We start from the raw sequence: 14640 nt of genomic DNA, 5'->3' as shown, positions 1-14640 counted from the left end.
GTGTGTATATAAATATATGTGAGTGTTTGTGTATATATAATATTTATGAAAAACTGAGCTGCTCAGCCAATCATAGAGGTCGATCAATGTTTAGACGTTGAACAGAGACAGCTCCTTCATTCTTGATTTTCTCGACGATTGGTTAAGAAGCTCTGAGAGAATCATTTCATTAATTTACATTCGTTTTCATCTTTGTCACTTTGAAGAAAAGAAAAACATGATGCAAAATAAAGTGATCAGAAAAAACTTTATTTGTTCCAAAAATAGAAGCACTTTCAGCAGAAATATATATTACACTTTAAAAATATTTACCAGTGACTCAAGAGTGACAGCGTCTGTTTCGTGTTTGTTATGAGGTGGAACTGATACCTGCAGGGGGCGTGGCCTCTGAACAGGTATCTTAAAGTCAACCACAATAAAAAATATTAAATATTCACATTAAAATAGTCTACACTGTAAAAATAATCAAACATCAAGAACACAGCAAAGAAAAAAACCCTGTAACATGAGACCGCCTTCCTGATGTCATCACCAGGGTAACACGGCAGTTAGCAGGTGTGCTAGCAGCTGTTTGTTTGGCCGAAAGTCAGCAGACAGGAAGTGTTGCCACAGTTCACACATCTAGGCCCTGTTGTGTCAGAAAGTCTTCGAGCGCGCTCAGCCGCTCCACCAGCATCACATCCAGGTCCATGTCATCATCACCGCACCCATCGCCATGGCAATGTCGCCGAGCAGCTGCACGCTTCCTTGGAAACGTGCCGCCTGGAAACCACGCCCCTAAAAAAAGGAAATTTTTTAAAACCTTTTCTGTTCTTTGAAACTACAACTCTCCCACAGTGGGTTTTACTCTCCCAGCATACCTTGTGGTCTCTTCCTCTTCCTGGGCTGAGTGAAGTCAGGGAAGAGAAGCAGCCTGCGTCTCCTCTGCTGGCCAATCAGGAGCAGCGCTCCGTCTTTCTCTCGTGGCTCTTCAAAAATTGTCTCCAGACTCCTGTGGGTGGACAGAAAGGCATGCTGGGAGGTGTAGTTTGTGCAGCAGGTTTACACAGTTTATGGTGGTGGGGATTTGTAGTTTGTACCTGTTGGTGGTGGGGGACTTGTAGTTCTTGTTGGTGTAAATCTCTTCCAGACTGAACTCCTTTTTCTTTAACCTGAAACATAAATACTTATTATATATTCAATATTTTTTTATTGATTTTCTACAGAATTTAATTTGGCCTGCTTCCCTCCCTTCTCTATTGACCTTTTTGCTTTTGGAAGTCCCATTGGTGTGAGCGGTGTTTCCCGTGGCGACGTCCGGCGGATTCGAATCTGTGAGACAAGTTTACCACGCTGAGCAGAAAAACAAAAGAACAAGGGAAAGAAAAAAAGTGAGTACCGCTGATGAAGAAAACAGAAAAATTCAAACCAAAGCTTTATTATTCAAAACAGAAATTACTGAATACACTGCACCTCTCCCTTTGAGCTGAGGAACTCAGAGCTTGTGGCTGATTGGCTGCCAGTAAAAGGAGCAGACAGTCCATTGGCTGTGCAAGGGGGGAGAGGCAGGGGCCGTCGCCAAGGAGGGTGGAGGCTCCGAGAGCTTCGATTGGTTCGCTGCTTGTGTTGTCGCCGGCTGGAAAACGTCAGACTGTAACACAGAAGTTATTCAATCAGAAATGTTTGAACTTTAACCCGTCGTCATGACAACAAAAATAAAGCACGATGGCGTCACATCAGTTCTTGAACAGAGAACACAGTACGAGCTCTGTGAAAAGGACTGTATGTTCTAAAATTACCTTGGTGAAGGTGTTCGCACATAACTGTGAAAAAAACAAACCATTTATCAGCGGTTTATTGACAGTAAATCAATGATCAATAACTAGATAGAATCACATCCATGAAGAAGAGAATTCAAAACATTTAATCATATAAAAAGGTTCCCGATGAATATTTATTTTACAAACCAGTGATCGCTGCTCACACTGGGCGGGGCCGTCGAGTCCTTCAGGGGCCGGAGGGGATTCCCACATGTCCCGCCCCTCACTGAGTCCATCATCGTCTCTACGGTGACCACTGAAAACCGCAACATGGAGGCGGGGTTAAATGAAGAGGAGGAAGAGTTGAGCCACAGGCCAAAGGCACTGAGATTGGAAGTGAGGCGAGGGGTCAAGTCAGAGAACCACCATTGGCTGGATGAGACAGCGAGGGCTTCTGATTGGCTGCATGTCCGAAGACTCTCAGCTGATTGGAGAAGGTGGATGTCATCCTGGGATGATGAGCTGAGGATGCTGGGAAATGAAAAATATGATTAAAATGTATTATATTTAAATATTTTACACTTTTCATCTCTTGCCCTCTCTCTCTCTCTCGTTGTTTCTCAGTGTCTCTTGCCCTCTCTCTCTCTCTGGTTGTCTCTGTGGTTGTATCTCGCCCTCTCTCTCTCTCTGGTTGTCTCTCGCCCTCTCTCTCTCTGGTTGTTTCTCGGTGTCTCACCCGTGTAGCAGCGGGGGTCTGTAACCGTTTGGTCTGATGACACTGACGGTCTTCTCTGATTGGCCAGTTCCTCCGCCTCTGTGTTTCTTGTGGTTGAAGTTGTGCAGGGTGATTGGCCCTTCCTGTTCCTCTGCTCCTCCCCCTCTGAAGGAGACTGCCATCTGACCAACAAACCTCCCAGCATTCTCTTCTTCATCATCTTCTTTGTTCCTCCTCTTCCTCCTCCTCCTCACCTCATCACCCTTGCTCTCCCCCCTCCTCTGCTCTGATTGTTCGAAACGGGACAGAGCAGGAGAAGTGGCTGACCTCTCGCTCTCTAACGTCACTGAAGCTGATAAAGAGGAGGAAACAGGAGGAAGGACGGCAGAGACACAGGAGTAGGAGCAAGAGAATGAGGAGGTGGAAGAGGCATCTGGAGCTAACAATGATAAAACAGGAAAAAGACAAGTTTAGTTGTTGGGGTTTCAAAGTAAAACAGATTCATATTAAAATGATAAAATCCTAAATGTGATTGAACTAATCAAGACTAATTAGAATAATTGATTCATTGATTAACACAATTCACCATGACACCAAGCTCCTCCTCCCCCTCCCGTCATACTCTTCTTCTTCTGCCTCTTCTTCCTGCTCCTCCTCTCCAGAGTGTCCAGACGACGACCCAGAGAAGTGAGCGCTCCTCGTAAGAGGCGTCGCATCTCCAACCGGTGAGCTGAGAGGAGGCGAGGAAGAAGGGAGGAACAGGAACAACGAGGAGGAGGAGGAGGAGGAGGAAGAGGAGGAGGGATTGATGGAGGGGTGTGCACAGTGGAGGAAGAGACAGGGGAACAAAGGAATGAAGGAAGAGGAGAAACAACACAAGAGGAGTGATGATAAACATGAGGAGGATGAGGAGCAGAAGAAAAAGAAGGTGGATGATAGTCGGAAGGAGGAGACAACAAGTTAGGAGGTAAAGGATGAGACACACAAAGAGGAGCCGGAGGGCTGGAGGTAGAAAGAGAGGAGCTAGAAGATGAGGGAGGAGGAAGAGTGGAAGACGAATGATGAGAAACAGGGACAGGAGGAGGAGGTGAAATAAAAGGAGCAGAGGAGACAAAGGGAGGACAAGAAGCGAGAAACATGGGATTAGGAGGAGAGAGGGGACGAAGACATGTGAAAGATGAAGGAGAGGAAAGAAGGGTATGAGGAGGAGATAAAGACCGAGCAGAGGGAGGAAGAGGAGGAGGTGAAGAGGAGAAAACACCTGTAGGACCAGAAACAACAGTCAGTACTCGCTCTCCTTCCTATTTTAGATGTAACATAAGCTGACTCGCCCCACAATGCAGACATCTCCTGACCAATCACAACAGAGCGTTCTCCTTAAACTGTCAATGTCAACACATAAACACCTACCTGTGTTTTCCACCAATGAGAGAACAGGAGGCGGGGTCACCGCTGACAGGCCCCGCCCTCTATTGTCGCTCTCAGTCTGTGAAAGAGGTCGAGAGAGCATGGTGGAGACTGGAGGAGAGAGAGAGAGACAGACAGAGAGAGGGAGAGAGACAGACAGAGAGAGGGAGAGGGGGGGAGAGAGAGAAAGGGGGGAGAGAGAGAGAGAGAGAGACAGACAGACAGATAGAGAGAGGGAGAGGGGGGGAGAGAGAGAGAGACAGAGAGAGGGAGAGAGGTAGAGAGAGACAGACAGACAGAGAGAGGGAGAGAGAGAGAGAGAGAGTTATTCTCTCACAAACACACATCCGTCTTCTATCAACATGAGAACTTTTCACAATAAAAGCTTTTAAAGGGCTGAACCTAATCTCGCTCCCTCTCGCGACATGTCACTGATTTTTGTTAAATCACAACGTCACGAACTGGTGATTCTGGCGTGTTCATGACGTCACCAGGGATGCAGCGTGAAAAGGGAAACGTGTTAAAGAAGAAGAAGGAAAGGAAGGGGGGGGGGGGCGTTACAGAGTTTGATGGGAATAAAGGAAAGTGTGGAGCTAGCTGCGGCTAACTGCCGTTAGCATGCGTGAAGCCGTACAACCGGGACATTCTTACGGTTCTTGTTACCTGTCCTCAGCCCGGAGGGTCCGTTAGTCCCCGTTAAATCCTCCTGTCTGTCATTTTAAACCGTTTAACCGACAGTCGGAGGCCGAGTCTGGCCGAAGCTTCTACACCGTTGCTCGGTGCCCGTCACAGCATCAGACCGGTGTCAAGCTAACGGAAGTCCTCTTCTTCTTCTTTGGTGCCTATTGGTGTTTGGAAAACTACGAATCGGAGCACTAGCGCCACCAGGTGGTTTGAGCTGGTGGCGCTAATGCTTCAGTGCTCCTCTTCTCTTCCTGTTTTCCTCGTTCCTCCAACTTCTCTCTGAAATCAAACCTGCTCTCTGTCCTACTTCTCTAATTCTCTCACTGTTTTTCTCGATCTTCTTAACTTCTCTCTGAACTAAAACCTCTGTCTGTCTGTGATCAGTAGTGGGTTAAGGGGTCAGGGTGGTTTTTTTTCATCCAATCAGGGAGCAGCTTTTCTCAGTAACTGACCTTCGATCACTTTGCACTTTCACCTGCAGCGACAGAAAATCACTAATGAACATCAAACAGGATCTTTTTCATCTTTTCACTCATGATGCAGGTTTTCCTGCCTCTTCTTTTTTCCCCTGCCGTCCTTGTGTGGGTCCATCAGCTCGCTCCGGCTGATGGCGGCCATGTCCTGGTGTTTCCAGGTGAGTATAGCCATTGGTTGAACATGCGGAACATCATGGACGAGCTGGTGAGGCGGAACCACTCCGTCACCGTTTTGGTTTCTGAAGCGTCGCCGTCCGTCGATTACAACAACAGTCGCTATAGTGCCAAGTTCAACTTCCTGGTTTACAAGGTGATGTCAGGTTCAGTAGAGTTACATGGATTTTCAAAGACTTCTAGTAACTTTTTATAACTTGACTCTGACTTTTAATTGCTGTTAAGTTTCAATGACTTTTAAAAACGGGTGTTTCTTGTTTTCCAGGTTCCTTTTAGCAAATCTGAGATTCATGGTTTCACTGAAGAGTTAATTAACTTCTCCATGTTCGAGTTCCATCGTTCCTCGGTGCTGAAAAGGATTTTGTGGAGTCATGATTGGATGACGCGTTCCGTCGATCTCATGATTCATCAGTGTGACTCCATGTTGAAGAACGAGCAGCTGATGGCGACTCTGCGGGACTCTGCTTTCGATGCTGTCCTGCTCGACCCAATGGTTATTTGCGGTGACCTGGTGGCCGACATACTTGACCTGCCACTCATCGTCTCGCTGCGTTTCTCATTCGGTAGTGTCATGGAGCGACACTGTGGCCACGCGCCAGCTCCTCCGTCATACGTCCCTGTCGCTCCGCTGCCGTACAGTGACCGCATGACGTTTTTGGAGAGACTGATCAACACAGTGATGTATGTCTCTCTGTCTGTGATCACGGAGGCATTCTGGAGGCTAAAGGTGGATAAGTACTACACCGAGGTCAAAGGTCAGTGTGAAGTCAAAGGTCAGCTGTTTGTCTTCGTCTGAAGCTGCTTCCAGAGTATGTTGACCTGACTCTTCAAATTAAAAGCCCAGCAAAGCTGTTTCCTGCATGTGTGTGCTGACAGGAAGTCCCAGCAGCTATTGTGGGACTCTCGGAAAAGCCGACATGTGGTTCATCAGGACTTTCTGGGACATGGAGATGCCACGGCCGATCCCGCCAAACTTCAAATATGTGGGCGGTCTGCACTGCAAACCGGCCAATCAGCTGCCAGCAGACATGGAGGAGTTTGTGCAGAGTTCGGGTGATGCTGGTGTGGTGGTGGTTTCCTTTGGCTCCATGGTAACAAACTTCACGTCAGAAAGTGCTGATGTCATCGCTGCTGCCCTCGGAAAGATCCCACATAAAGTAAGAGCCCAAGAGTCTCCGCCCACTCAGACACACTGACTTAAGCTTTCAGAGATGCCCTGAACTCCGGAGATCCTCCGCAGATTCTCAGGAGGAGGCGCGTGTAAACACAAATGTCAGAGTGTGAGGCTCCGGACCTCCTGCCTCCTTTCTCTGCCTGGCCTTTTAGTATGAAGTCTGTGGACGTGAGAACCCTGCAGGGTTGTGAAATGCTACATGAGGTAAAACCAGACGATGACGATCTCATTCTCACGTTATCATGTCACGAGGCGCCACAGTAGTTCGACTTCATTTGTTCTTGTTTCTCTTCAATGTAGTAATTTATACAGTTCTTTAAAATTCAAATCAAATTAAAATATTAAATTTATTTCATTAAAATTCATTCTGAAACAAATTTGTTAAAATTTTAATCATTAACTGGTTGATTTTCCTCTTTTTTTCAGGTGATTTGGAAATACACGGGAAAAAGACCAACAACTCTGATGTCAAACACAAAACTTTACGACTGGATTCCTCAGAACGACCTGCTGGGTAACACACACACACACACACACACACACACACACACACACACACACACAAAGTTTTTTATTAATCAACTGATTCATCTCATCCATCAGTGATTATTGATATTTCTGATATTCTACACTGCAGAATCCTTTCACAATAAAAGCCCTGTTCCTGTTAGGTCACCCAAAGACTAGAGCGTTTGTGACTCATGGTGGCACTAATGGTTTGTATGAAGCTGTGTATCACGCCGTGCCAGTGGTCGGAATCCCACTGTTCGCAGATCAGCCAGATAACCTTGCCCGCCTCAGTCGCCGTGGAGCCGCTGTCGTCCTCGACTTCAACAGTCTGACGTCCGACATGCTGAGGCAGGCGCTGCATGATGTCATTAACCAGCCAGGGTGAGGGTGATGTCACGAACAGCTAGAAGTTACTTTTTTTTATCCTGTTTCATACCTTTCAGCTAATTTTTTCCCTTTCACATTAAAATCCCAGACTTCCTGCCAAAACACATACTCCAACCTTTTAATCCATTTTTTTTGGATTTCCTGTCTTTTATAAAAAAACACCACAGTGACCTTGTTTTTTTCCCATGATGCTCAGCTACAAGTCCAGCATGCAGCATCTGTCGGATGTGCATCATGATCAGCCGGTGGCGCCGCTGAGCACTGCCGCATTCTGGGTGGAGTTTGTGATGCGACACGGAGGAGCGCGACACCTGCGGCTGGCATCACATGACCTGAACTGGGTCCAGTACCACAGCCTGGACATTGCTGCTGCCCTGCTGGTTGTGATGATGATCACCGGTGCCCTCTGCTGGGCGGGCATCCGCTGTTTCCTGATTCGCTGCAGACGAGGACGACGAGAAAAGAACGACTGAAGATTTAACTTCCTCGTCAATTTTCATGCTATTTGTTTGAATTTATCTGTAAAATAAGACATCTGATCACATGACAAAGACAAAAAGTCGATTTCAGGTTTTTATTTTATACAAAATCAAGCATAGGCTCCGCCCCCTCCGTACACAAACAGGAAATAAAGTTTTAATCTTCAAATGTTACAATAGAGACAAAAACTGATCAATTCAACCGGCTGCTGATCAATAAACATCAATCACAAGCAGCGGAGTTTCTCCAGTTGGAGGCGATTACAAGATGAAAATGTAAACTTAAAAAAAAAGTTGTGTTGTTTAAATAAACCCTGAAAACAAAATAAATAAAAAAAACTAAACAGTTGGTTTAACGAAAGAAAAATAGAGAAACAAAAAAAAACTTACAGGAAGTACTGTCCAACCTTTCACAATAAAACAAGTAGTGACAAGAGAATGATTAAAAAACATTGATGACCAGCCAGAGGGCCTCCAGCCTCATGTTGAAACCTTGCAACTAAAATACTGACGCTTTCTCTTTGTGTTTTAACCGTGTGAAGCTGGAACACGTATGACGCATGTGTTTGTCGGTCGATCATGAAATCAAGTTCCAACCAAAATCAGATTTTAATTTTTACATTTTTGAAGTTTATTCACGTAAAAAGTGATGTCATCCCATCGCTTCTTTTTTATTCAAGATTTAACAGAGACAGGAAACCAGCCAAGACATCTGTAGACTGTCAGAATAAACCTCCACTCAGACATGATGTGACATCATCAGATCACCTGCGGTACCGCCCTCTCTCTTTGTCCCTCTCTCTCTCTCTTTCTCTTTCCCTTGGTCGCTCTCTTTCTCTCTCACGTCGAGGTCCGCCACGCTCTCGCTCACGCTGCCGCTCTCGCTCCCGCCGGCTGCTCACCACCGCCTGTGTCCGCCGCAGGAAGTCGTCCACACGCATGTCATAGTCATGCTGCAAGAGAGATTGAAAATCAAAAAGACCTGATCAGTTTGATTCATTAGTAAAGCTGCATAATTCATCAAATATCAATACTGACTTCAAACCTAAAACTGAAAGCTGACCACAAGGGGGCGATCTGAGCTATCGCCCCAAGTTTCAACAGGAAGCAGATGGGTTTAACAAAGACGAAGAGGTTGTCCAAGGAGACGGATCATCATCTGTTGTCAGGAAGTGAATCTACGCAAACAAGAACCGTCTGATGGCGGCACGAAGGCCAAGATCATCGTCCAATAGAACTCACCGGGCTGGAGGCGAAGGCACGGTGCTGCGGCGCCCTCTGCTTATCTCTGAAGCGGGGGGGTGGAGCCTCGTGTGGCGGCAGAGGTGGGTGATGGTGGTGATAGGCCTGGTGAGGGGGCGGAGGGGGGTGGCCGTGGTGGTAGTAGGGGGGATGATGGGGCGGTGGTTGCTCTACACCTGGGTACGCCGCCTGACAACACCAACAGGAAATCATTGGTCTCAGTGGTCAATGCTCCATTAATCAACAAACAGGATCAATAACAGAGTCGTACCAGAGTTTGCCACGGAGCAGGAGGTCCGACGCTGTGGTGATAATCTCTCATGTAGTCGTATGACTGAAACAGGAAACACAGGTGAGCCCATCCGACACTAACATGCTAACACCTCACGGTGACTACGGGACCAGAACCAAGTTCAACTGGACACAATGATGCAAAGCTAACAAGCTAAAATCTCACCCCATTGAGAAAAACGTCTCGCCTTACGCTGGAGAAACGTCTGAAAACAGAACAAAGGGTTTTTAGAAATACACTTAAAATAATTGTATTACTTAAAAAAATGTTTTAATTTTTATGTTGAAGCGGACAGAATAAATAAAAAACGTCTTTCCGTTAGTTTCCTTCTCCCTGAACGATTCAAACAGATTGTTAATGTTGTTAAATCAAACTTCAGTTTTTTATTTTCGTCTTTGCTCAGCTGACAAATGCCGCTGTGGCTCCGCCCACGTTGTGATGTGGTCTCACCTGTCCACCTGCTGATTACGAAGGTCCTGGAGGAACCCTGAAAATAAAATTATTTTAATTTGAAACCGTTTCTGATGAACAAACCAAACTGTTACGCCAAGATATAAGCATTATTACAAAGACTATAAAAAATATAAAAATCAACAGATTAAATGTATTTTGAAATCCACTAAAGTAAACAAAAAAATATTGGAACCAATCACCAACAAAAAAAAAAAGACGTTTTCGGTGAAGTAAGTTTCATTAAAAACACGAAGTGACTGAGATTTTCAAATAAACGACCTGCTCGCTGGTTGAAGTCAGGTGGACCGTCAGCTCGTGGCCTCTTCCTGCCGTGGAGGTCGTACTCTTCAGGTCGACGCCTACGTGAACAAGTTGACAAGTAAGACACACACACGCACACAAATACACACTCACACACAACACACATCAGTGCACACTAAAAAACTCACTCAGGTCAATTCAGCAACTGAAAAAAGCTCCAAATGCTGATTTACTGATATTTTATAGACATGCGATCGTCCAAAGAACCAATCAGACGACACAACATCCCCCGCCCACTCTCACCTTAGGGTCGTACGAGGCAACGCCCTCTCACGTCTTTACTTAATTTAATAAATGACGTTGTTTCACTGTTCGATGGACAAATACAATATTTAAATGAATTTTGTTTCACACACACAATAAAAAAACAAAGAAGAAGAAGCGTGTGAAGGAACAACATACCGCCTCTGTTGTTTACGTTGTTTGTCAACAACACTGAGATTATAAACACAGTTCCTCATCAGTCCATTAAAGGCTTTTTTATACCCTCTTATTCTGAAAGGGTGGAGGGAGGTGATGATGATGATGATGATGGTGCAGTCCTGTCAAACAATATGTAAAGCCCCACCCACCTCCATCCCAGCCCTGCCCCCTCCAGACCAGCAACAGTCCTTCCTGTCGCTCCGTCCGTCGCCTCCAGCCCCAACACACACACTTTATATTCAGTTCATTAGAGCGACACACACACACGCACACATGTGCACGTTAACACTCTCAGTCCTGAGTGTACAGGGGGCGGAGGGTGTCACATAACTGTCCTTTCATTGGGGGAGGGGTGGGTCCATAAGGATTCTTTTAAGAAGTCCATCTTTACCTTATGAGCCAGAAGCCCCGCCCCCAAATAAATTATACCCTCTCATTGGATGCAGTCCAGAGGCCTCGCCCCCAAACACATCACACCCTCTCATTGGATTCAGTCCAGAGGCCACGCCCCTCTCACACCCCACCCGCACCACCTCCTCAAAGACCAGAAAGAGTTCTACCCCCCCTCTTCTGTCAGTCCGGCCAGTGACGCTCGTCCTTTTTGCTTTTATTTTGAAATGGTCAGCCACAGTCCAGCTAAACTTTAGATTATTAAACTTCCAAAGAACGAAACTCCTGTAAAGAAAAAAAGCTTTGATTCAGCAACAAACTTCAAACTTTCATTGACTGAAAATTATTAATCAAAAGAAAATAAACTCAAACTAAAGAAAAAACGTTATGTCCTGAACGTTTCACTTCCTGCCTGACTTTTTACAACCTCTGATGCAGAGCGAGGCATCACTCCGGTGGAAAGCTCCTGACTGGACAAACCACAACAACCACCAATGAACCAGCAACGCTCGCCACGGGATCGCTAGCCACCGGCTAAAAGCAGCAGCCTTCTCCGTTGTCCAGCAGCAGTTGGCGCCGTGGCCGCAGCAGGAGAGGAAGAAGAACAGGAAGCGGGAGAAGGAGCTTGGTGTTTGGCTAACCTTCCCGGTTCACGTTGTGGTGGCCGGCCTCGAGGCCGTGGCTCCGAAGGCGTCCTACGTTTGTGGCGAACGCGGCGAGCTACCTGGTGGACGTCCACACTCTCATCCAATGGGAACAGGGCACAGAGCTGAGCGCCGATGTCTGGTTGGATCTCCTGAAAGAGATTTAACAAGTTCAAAACAAACGTTATCAATGTCTCACAGAACCTGACAATCAAATGGCGAAGAATCAAATGGCGAGCTAACCTGTCCATCCCGTCCAATCTTCACAGGCTTGTGTTCGTTCCAGGGGTTCGACAGATGAGACGTCTTCGTGAATGGAAGTTCTCTCCTGAAGACGAACAGAGGAGGAGGCTTGTTATGTTGCGTTGTTATTGTTGTTGTTTTTGTGATGTCATTATTGTTGTAGTTTACCTGCAGAGCCAGTCGATCTTGAAGACTCCGCCCAGCATCTTGGCGTTCATACCGGCAGGAAGAACCCAGTGGATCGGAGATCCGCCATGATGAGACTCTGACGCCAAACGAGCGAAACCTACAGATGAGACGAAGACAAGTTTTAACACAGTGAAGGAAAAAAAAAAAGATAAAATTAATTTGAATTAAATTAATTATCAATAAAGTTAATGATTATTTTTAACCTTGGAATTTTCCACTTTCCCTCACGGAGAAGACGAGGACGACGCTGCGAGCTGAGCGGAACGCTGCATTCAACTTCTTCTCATTCACGGGCAGCGTCGACCACACGCCCTAAACACGATGACATCGTTATAAACACGTTACATCACAAACCCTGAACACGATGACATCATAATCAACGCGTGACATCATTGCATCGCTGTACCTTAGCTTTTGCCAACGACACGTTTTCATGGTTGTTGCTCTTGATGAGGAAGAAGCGAGCTTCTCGCAGGATGTAGCGTAGTTTACTGGTCGGATCTGAAACCACACAGGAAGAGGAAGTAATCTGATTACTTTAAACTGATTATAGTAAGATCGTTACTTCGTGTGGCTCAGAACGACGACATGTTAAACATTGTTCACAGAGAAATAAAGATGGCTGCCTTACTCTCCATCCCTTTGCGAACAGCTCGGACCGATGACGACAACTTCTCCTGCTTTTTCTCCGAACCTTTCACAATAAAAGCAAAGGAACAAACTGAATGACTCATTCATTAAAAACAATAAAAGAAACATGTCCTCCTTGTTCTTTGTTACAACTTAAATTACGACGTTCCACCACATGAAAAAAGGATTATTGATCCTTTATTGATGATAAAGATCATAGATGATGGTTCGTGGAAAACAAACAGGCATCATTCATTGTAGTCATAGTTACCTGAGGCATCTGAGGCGGAGCCTGAACGAGCCGACTCGCCATCGTCAGAGAAACTAACAGAGGAGGCGGAGCGTGAGTCACCAGCTTCGCTCCGAGTATCATAGTCGTTACCCTCGCCACCGCCACGTCGCTCATACTCCTCCTCTTCTTCCTCGTCGTCCTTCTCTCCTTCTTCCTCCTCATCCTCTTCCTCCATGCCCTCTTCCTCATCATCTTCTTCCTGCTCCTCGTCTTCCTCCTCCTCTACGTGGGAGCCAGCAGGGGAGGAGCTTCCCGACCCCTGCTCTGAGCCATACTCTTCTGCCACTTCCTCCTCTGATTGGTTGTCCTCCTCATGGGGTGACGGGCTCGGAGGCCGCTCTTCACGCCGCAGTTTCTGTAGTCAAACAGGAAATACATGTGATTGGCTGAAAGCCTGGACACTGTGTTTGTGTGTACTCAATACACAGTAGCAGCAGTACTGGTAGTATCAGTATCAGTGGCGTGTATACCTGGCTCAGACCCTCCAGGCCTCTCTGAGCATCTCTGCGTCTGGCTTCTTCTACTCCTCGACTCCTTGTCACCTCTCGGGAGACTCGCCGACTCTTTCGCTCCTCATAGTATTCGTGTCGGTAGCCGGTGCTGGCGGTGTGTCGGCCACGGGGGCTGGATGGCGTCTTCTTAGAGGAGGAAAGAGACGGGCCTGGGGCTCTTTTATTATTGGAGGATGATCTGGAGGGGGCATGGACTGACGAGGGCCGGAGCCTCTTCAGGTCATGACTGTCAGAGCGTTCACTCTTCCTCTTTGTTCCTGAGAACGAGACATTATTTAACCACTGTATGACCACAGATTCAGTCACAGTGGGGAGAGCAGTAACAGTTCTGATAACAGTAGTTGTAGTACCTTTCTTGTCACTGACGTCTCTCTCACTCTCTGGATTGTACAACTCGTCGTCTTGATCTGGAGCCTCGGTCAGAAGATCCTCTAGAACATTCAGCTCTCCATCTGACACACAAAATAAAACTTTACAGAAACGAAAGCATCTGACACGTACAGTCAAACTTTGTTTAAAGTAACTACCAGTGTCATACACAACAGTGAATCACTGATTCATCTGTTATTAAATGACACACTGACTCAAAGCTGACCTCTTGTACAAAGTGAAGGAAATCACGTCACAATTTACTTTATGATCATTTCAAAAATATTATCAGGAGATTTGCCACTTCCTGTGTTTATTATGACGTATTGATGAACCACCCGCAGTCAGAGTTGATCGGTGCGGGTCAGAAACACGCGGCGTGTGTTTGTGTTTGACGTTGTTGATTTATAAAGTGCGTGAAGCCGCAGAATGAACAGATGCACGCAACAGGACACGTTAGAACCGAGGAGACACGCACGAGCCGCTACTGATCAATAACTGAGACCTGAACTCGGAACCAGCTACTAACTCGTGTGACCACGTGCCAGTGATCGATGAGCTGATCGATAACCAACCCGCAGCAGAATCAGGTCCGATCAGAACAAAGATAGCACACATGCTAACAGCTAACGGCGGCTAACAAAGCCTCACCTTTGTCCTCGCGCCGGTCGGCCGCCATCACCGCCGCTGTGACGTGTCCGCGCCTCGTGCTCAGGTGAACGTTCAGGTGAACCGGTTCGATCTGAATTCACGAACGAAACAATAAGAAAAACTAACGTAGAGGAGCTGAGAGCAAATGGCGGACAGACTGTTGTTGGAGCGGCTTCTTCTTCTGGGGAGAAAAATGTGAACTACCGCCACCTGCTGGAACGGAGCACCACGACACGTGACTGCA

General features: G+C 46.5%; 3 protein-coding genes across 5 annotated transcripts; 1 reads left to right on the top strand and 2 right to left on the bottom strand.

The window, feature by feature from the left end:
• Nucleotides 1-228: 228 nt before the first annotated feature.
• LOC109640858 (uncharacterized) lies at nucleotides 229-4701 on the bottom strand. 2 transcript variants are annotated; one of them, XM_069513715.1, is made up of 12 exons: nucleotides 4525-4697; nucleotides 3865-3972; nucleotides 3041-3715; nucleotides 2476-2893; nucleotides 2166-2270; nucleotides 1947-2055; nucleotides 1779-1802; nucleotides 1453-1630; nucleotides 1244-1332; nucleotides 1080-1151; nucleotides 861-991; nucleotides 229-777 (listed from the first exon to the last, which is right to left on the bottom strand). In XM_069513715.1, the coding sequence occupies exons 4-12, from the start codon at nucleotides 2672-2674 to the stop codon at nucleotides 614-616; spliced, it is 1071 nt and encodes a 356-aa protein (XP_069369816.1). In that variant the 5' UTR covers nucleotides 2675-2893; nucleotides 3041-3715; nucleotides 3865-3972; nucleotides 4525-4697; the 3' UTR covers nucleotides 229-613. The 2 variants fall into 2 exon arrangements, with proteins under 2 accessions (XP_069369816.1, XP_069369815.1); XM_069513714.1 differs by having other exon boundaries at nucleotides 1947-2270; nucleotides 4525-4701.
• A 68-nt stretch (nucleotides 4702-4769) lies between these two features.
• On the top strand, nucleotides 4770-8207 carry LOC109647803 (UDP-glucuronosyltransferase 2A2-like). Its single transcript, XM_069513717.1, has 6 exons — nucleotides 4770-5331; nucleotides 5461-5950; nucleotides 6072-6352; nucleotides 6796-6883; nucleotides 7041-7260; nucleotides 7463-8207. Exons 1-6 carry the CDS (start codon nucleotides 5080-5082, stop codon nucleotides 7737-7739), a joined length of 1608 nt encoding a protein of 535 aa, XP_069369818.1. The 5' UTR covers nucleotides 4770-5079; the 3' UTR covers nucleotides 7740-8207.
• On the bottom strand, nucleotides 7827-14611 carry ythdc1 (YTH N6-methyladenosine RNA binding protein C1). Of its 2 annotated transcripts, XM_020111770.2 has the most exons (16): nucleotides 14397-14611; nucleotides 13727-13828; nucleotides 13335-13633; nucleotides 12844-13219; nucleotides 12574-12636; nucleotides 12349-12443; nucleotides 12146-12254; nucleotides 11922-12039; nucleotides 11754-11838; nucleotides 11508-11662; nucleotides 10012-10091; nucleotides 9730-9766; nucleotides 9445-9484; nucleotides 9259-9321; nucleotides 8988-9176; nucleotides 7827-8698 (listed from the first exon to the last, which is right to left on the bottom strand). In XM_020111770.2, exons 1-16 carry the CDS (start codon nucleotides 14422-14424, stop codon nucleotides 8510-8512), a joined length of 2028 nt encoding a protein of 675 aa, XP_019967329.2. In that variant the 5' UTR covers nucleotides 14425-14611; the 3' UTR covers nucleotides 7827-8509. The 2 variants fall into 2 exon arrangements, with proteins under 2 accessions (XP_019967329.2, XP_069369817.1); XM_069513716.1 differs by lacking the exons at nucleotides 7827-8698; nucleotides 8988-9176; nucleotides 9259-9321; ... (1 more) ...; nucleotides 9730-9766; nucleotides 10012-10091 and adding an exon at nucleotides 10216-11151.
• Between the last annotated feature and the right edge of the window lie 29 nt (nucleotides 14612-14640).

This window comes from Paralichthys olivaceus, chromosome 18 (assembly GCF_024713975.1).
Source record: "Paralichthys olivaceus isolate ysfri-2021 chromosome 18, ASM2471397v2, whole genome shotgun sequence".
Taxonomy (NCBI): domain Eukaryota; kingdom Metazoa; phylum Chordata; class Actinopteri; order Pleuronectiformes; family Paralichthyidae; genus Paralichthys; species Paralichthys olivaceus.
The sequence above is the reverse complement of the archived record's forward strand: the minus strand, read 5'-3'. Positions and strand labels throughout refer to the sequence as shown.

Bases quoted from the DNA above. Each gene is read 5' to 3' on its own strand.
- LOC109640858 (XM_069513714.1), bottom strand. From the start codon at position 3,964: ATGCTCTCTCGACCTCTTTCACAGACTGAGAGCGACAATAGAGGGCGG. The intron at 992-1,079 runs GTACAAACTACA...GTCCACCCACAG, and splicing joins AAGTCCCCCACCACCAACAG to GAGTCTGGAGACAATTTTTG. The intron at 778-860 runs GTATGCTGGGAG...TCCTTTTTTTAG, and splicing joins GAAGAGGAAGAGACCACAAG to GGGCGTGGTTTCCAGGCGGC.
- LOC109647803 (XM_069513717.1), top strand. From the start codon at position 5,080: ATGATGCAGGTTTTCCTGCCTCTTCTTTTTTCCCCTGCCGTCCTTGTG. The intron at 5,951-6,071 runs GTCAGTGTGAAG...GTGTGCTGACAG, and splicing joins GTACTACACCGAGGTCAAAG to GAAGTCCCAGCAGCTATTGT. The intron at 6,353-6,795 runs GTAAGAGCCCAA...TCTTTTTTTCAG, and splicing joins TCGGAAAGATCCCACATAAA to GTGATTTGGAAATACACGGG.
- ythdc1 (XM_020111770.2), bottom strand. From the start codon at position 14,424: ATGGCGGCCGACCGGCGCGAGGACAAAG. The intron at 13,634-13,726 runs GTACTACAACTA...TCTCGTTCTCAG, and splicing joins AGACGTCAGTGACAAGAAAG to GAACAAAGAGGAAGAGTGAA. The intron at 10,092-11,507 runs GTTAGCCAAACA...TTGTTCACGTAG, and splicing joins CCACAACGTGAACCGGGAAG to GCGTCGACCTGAAGAGTACG.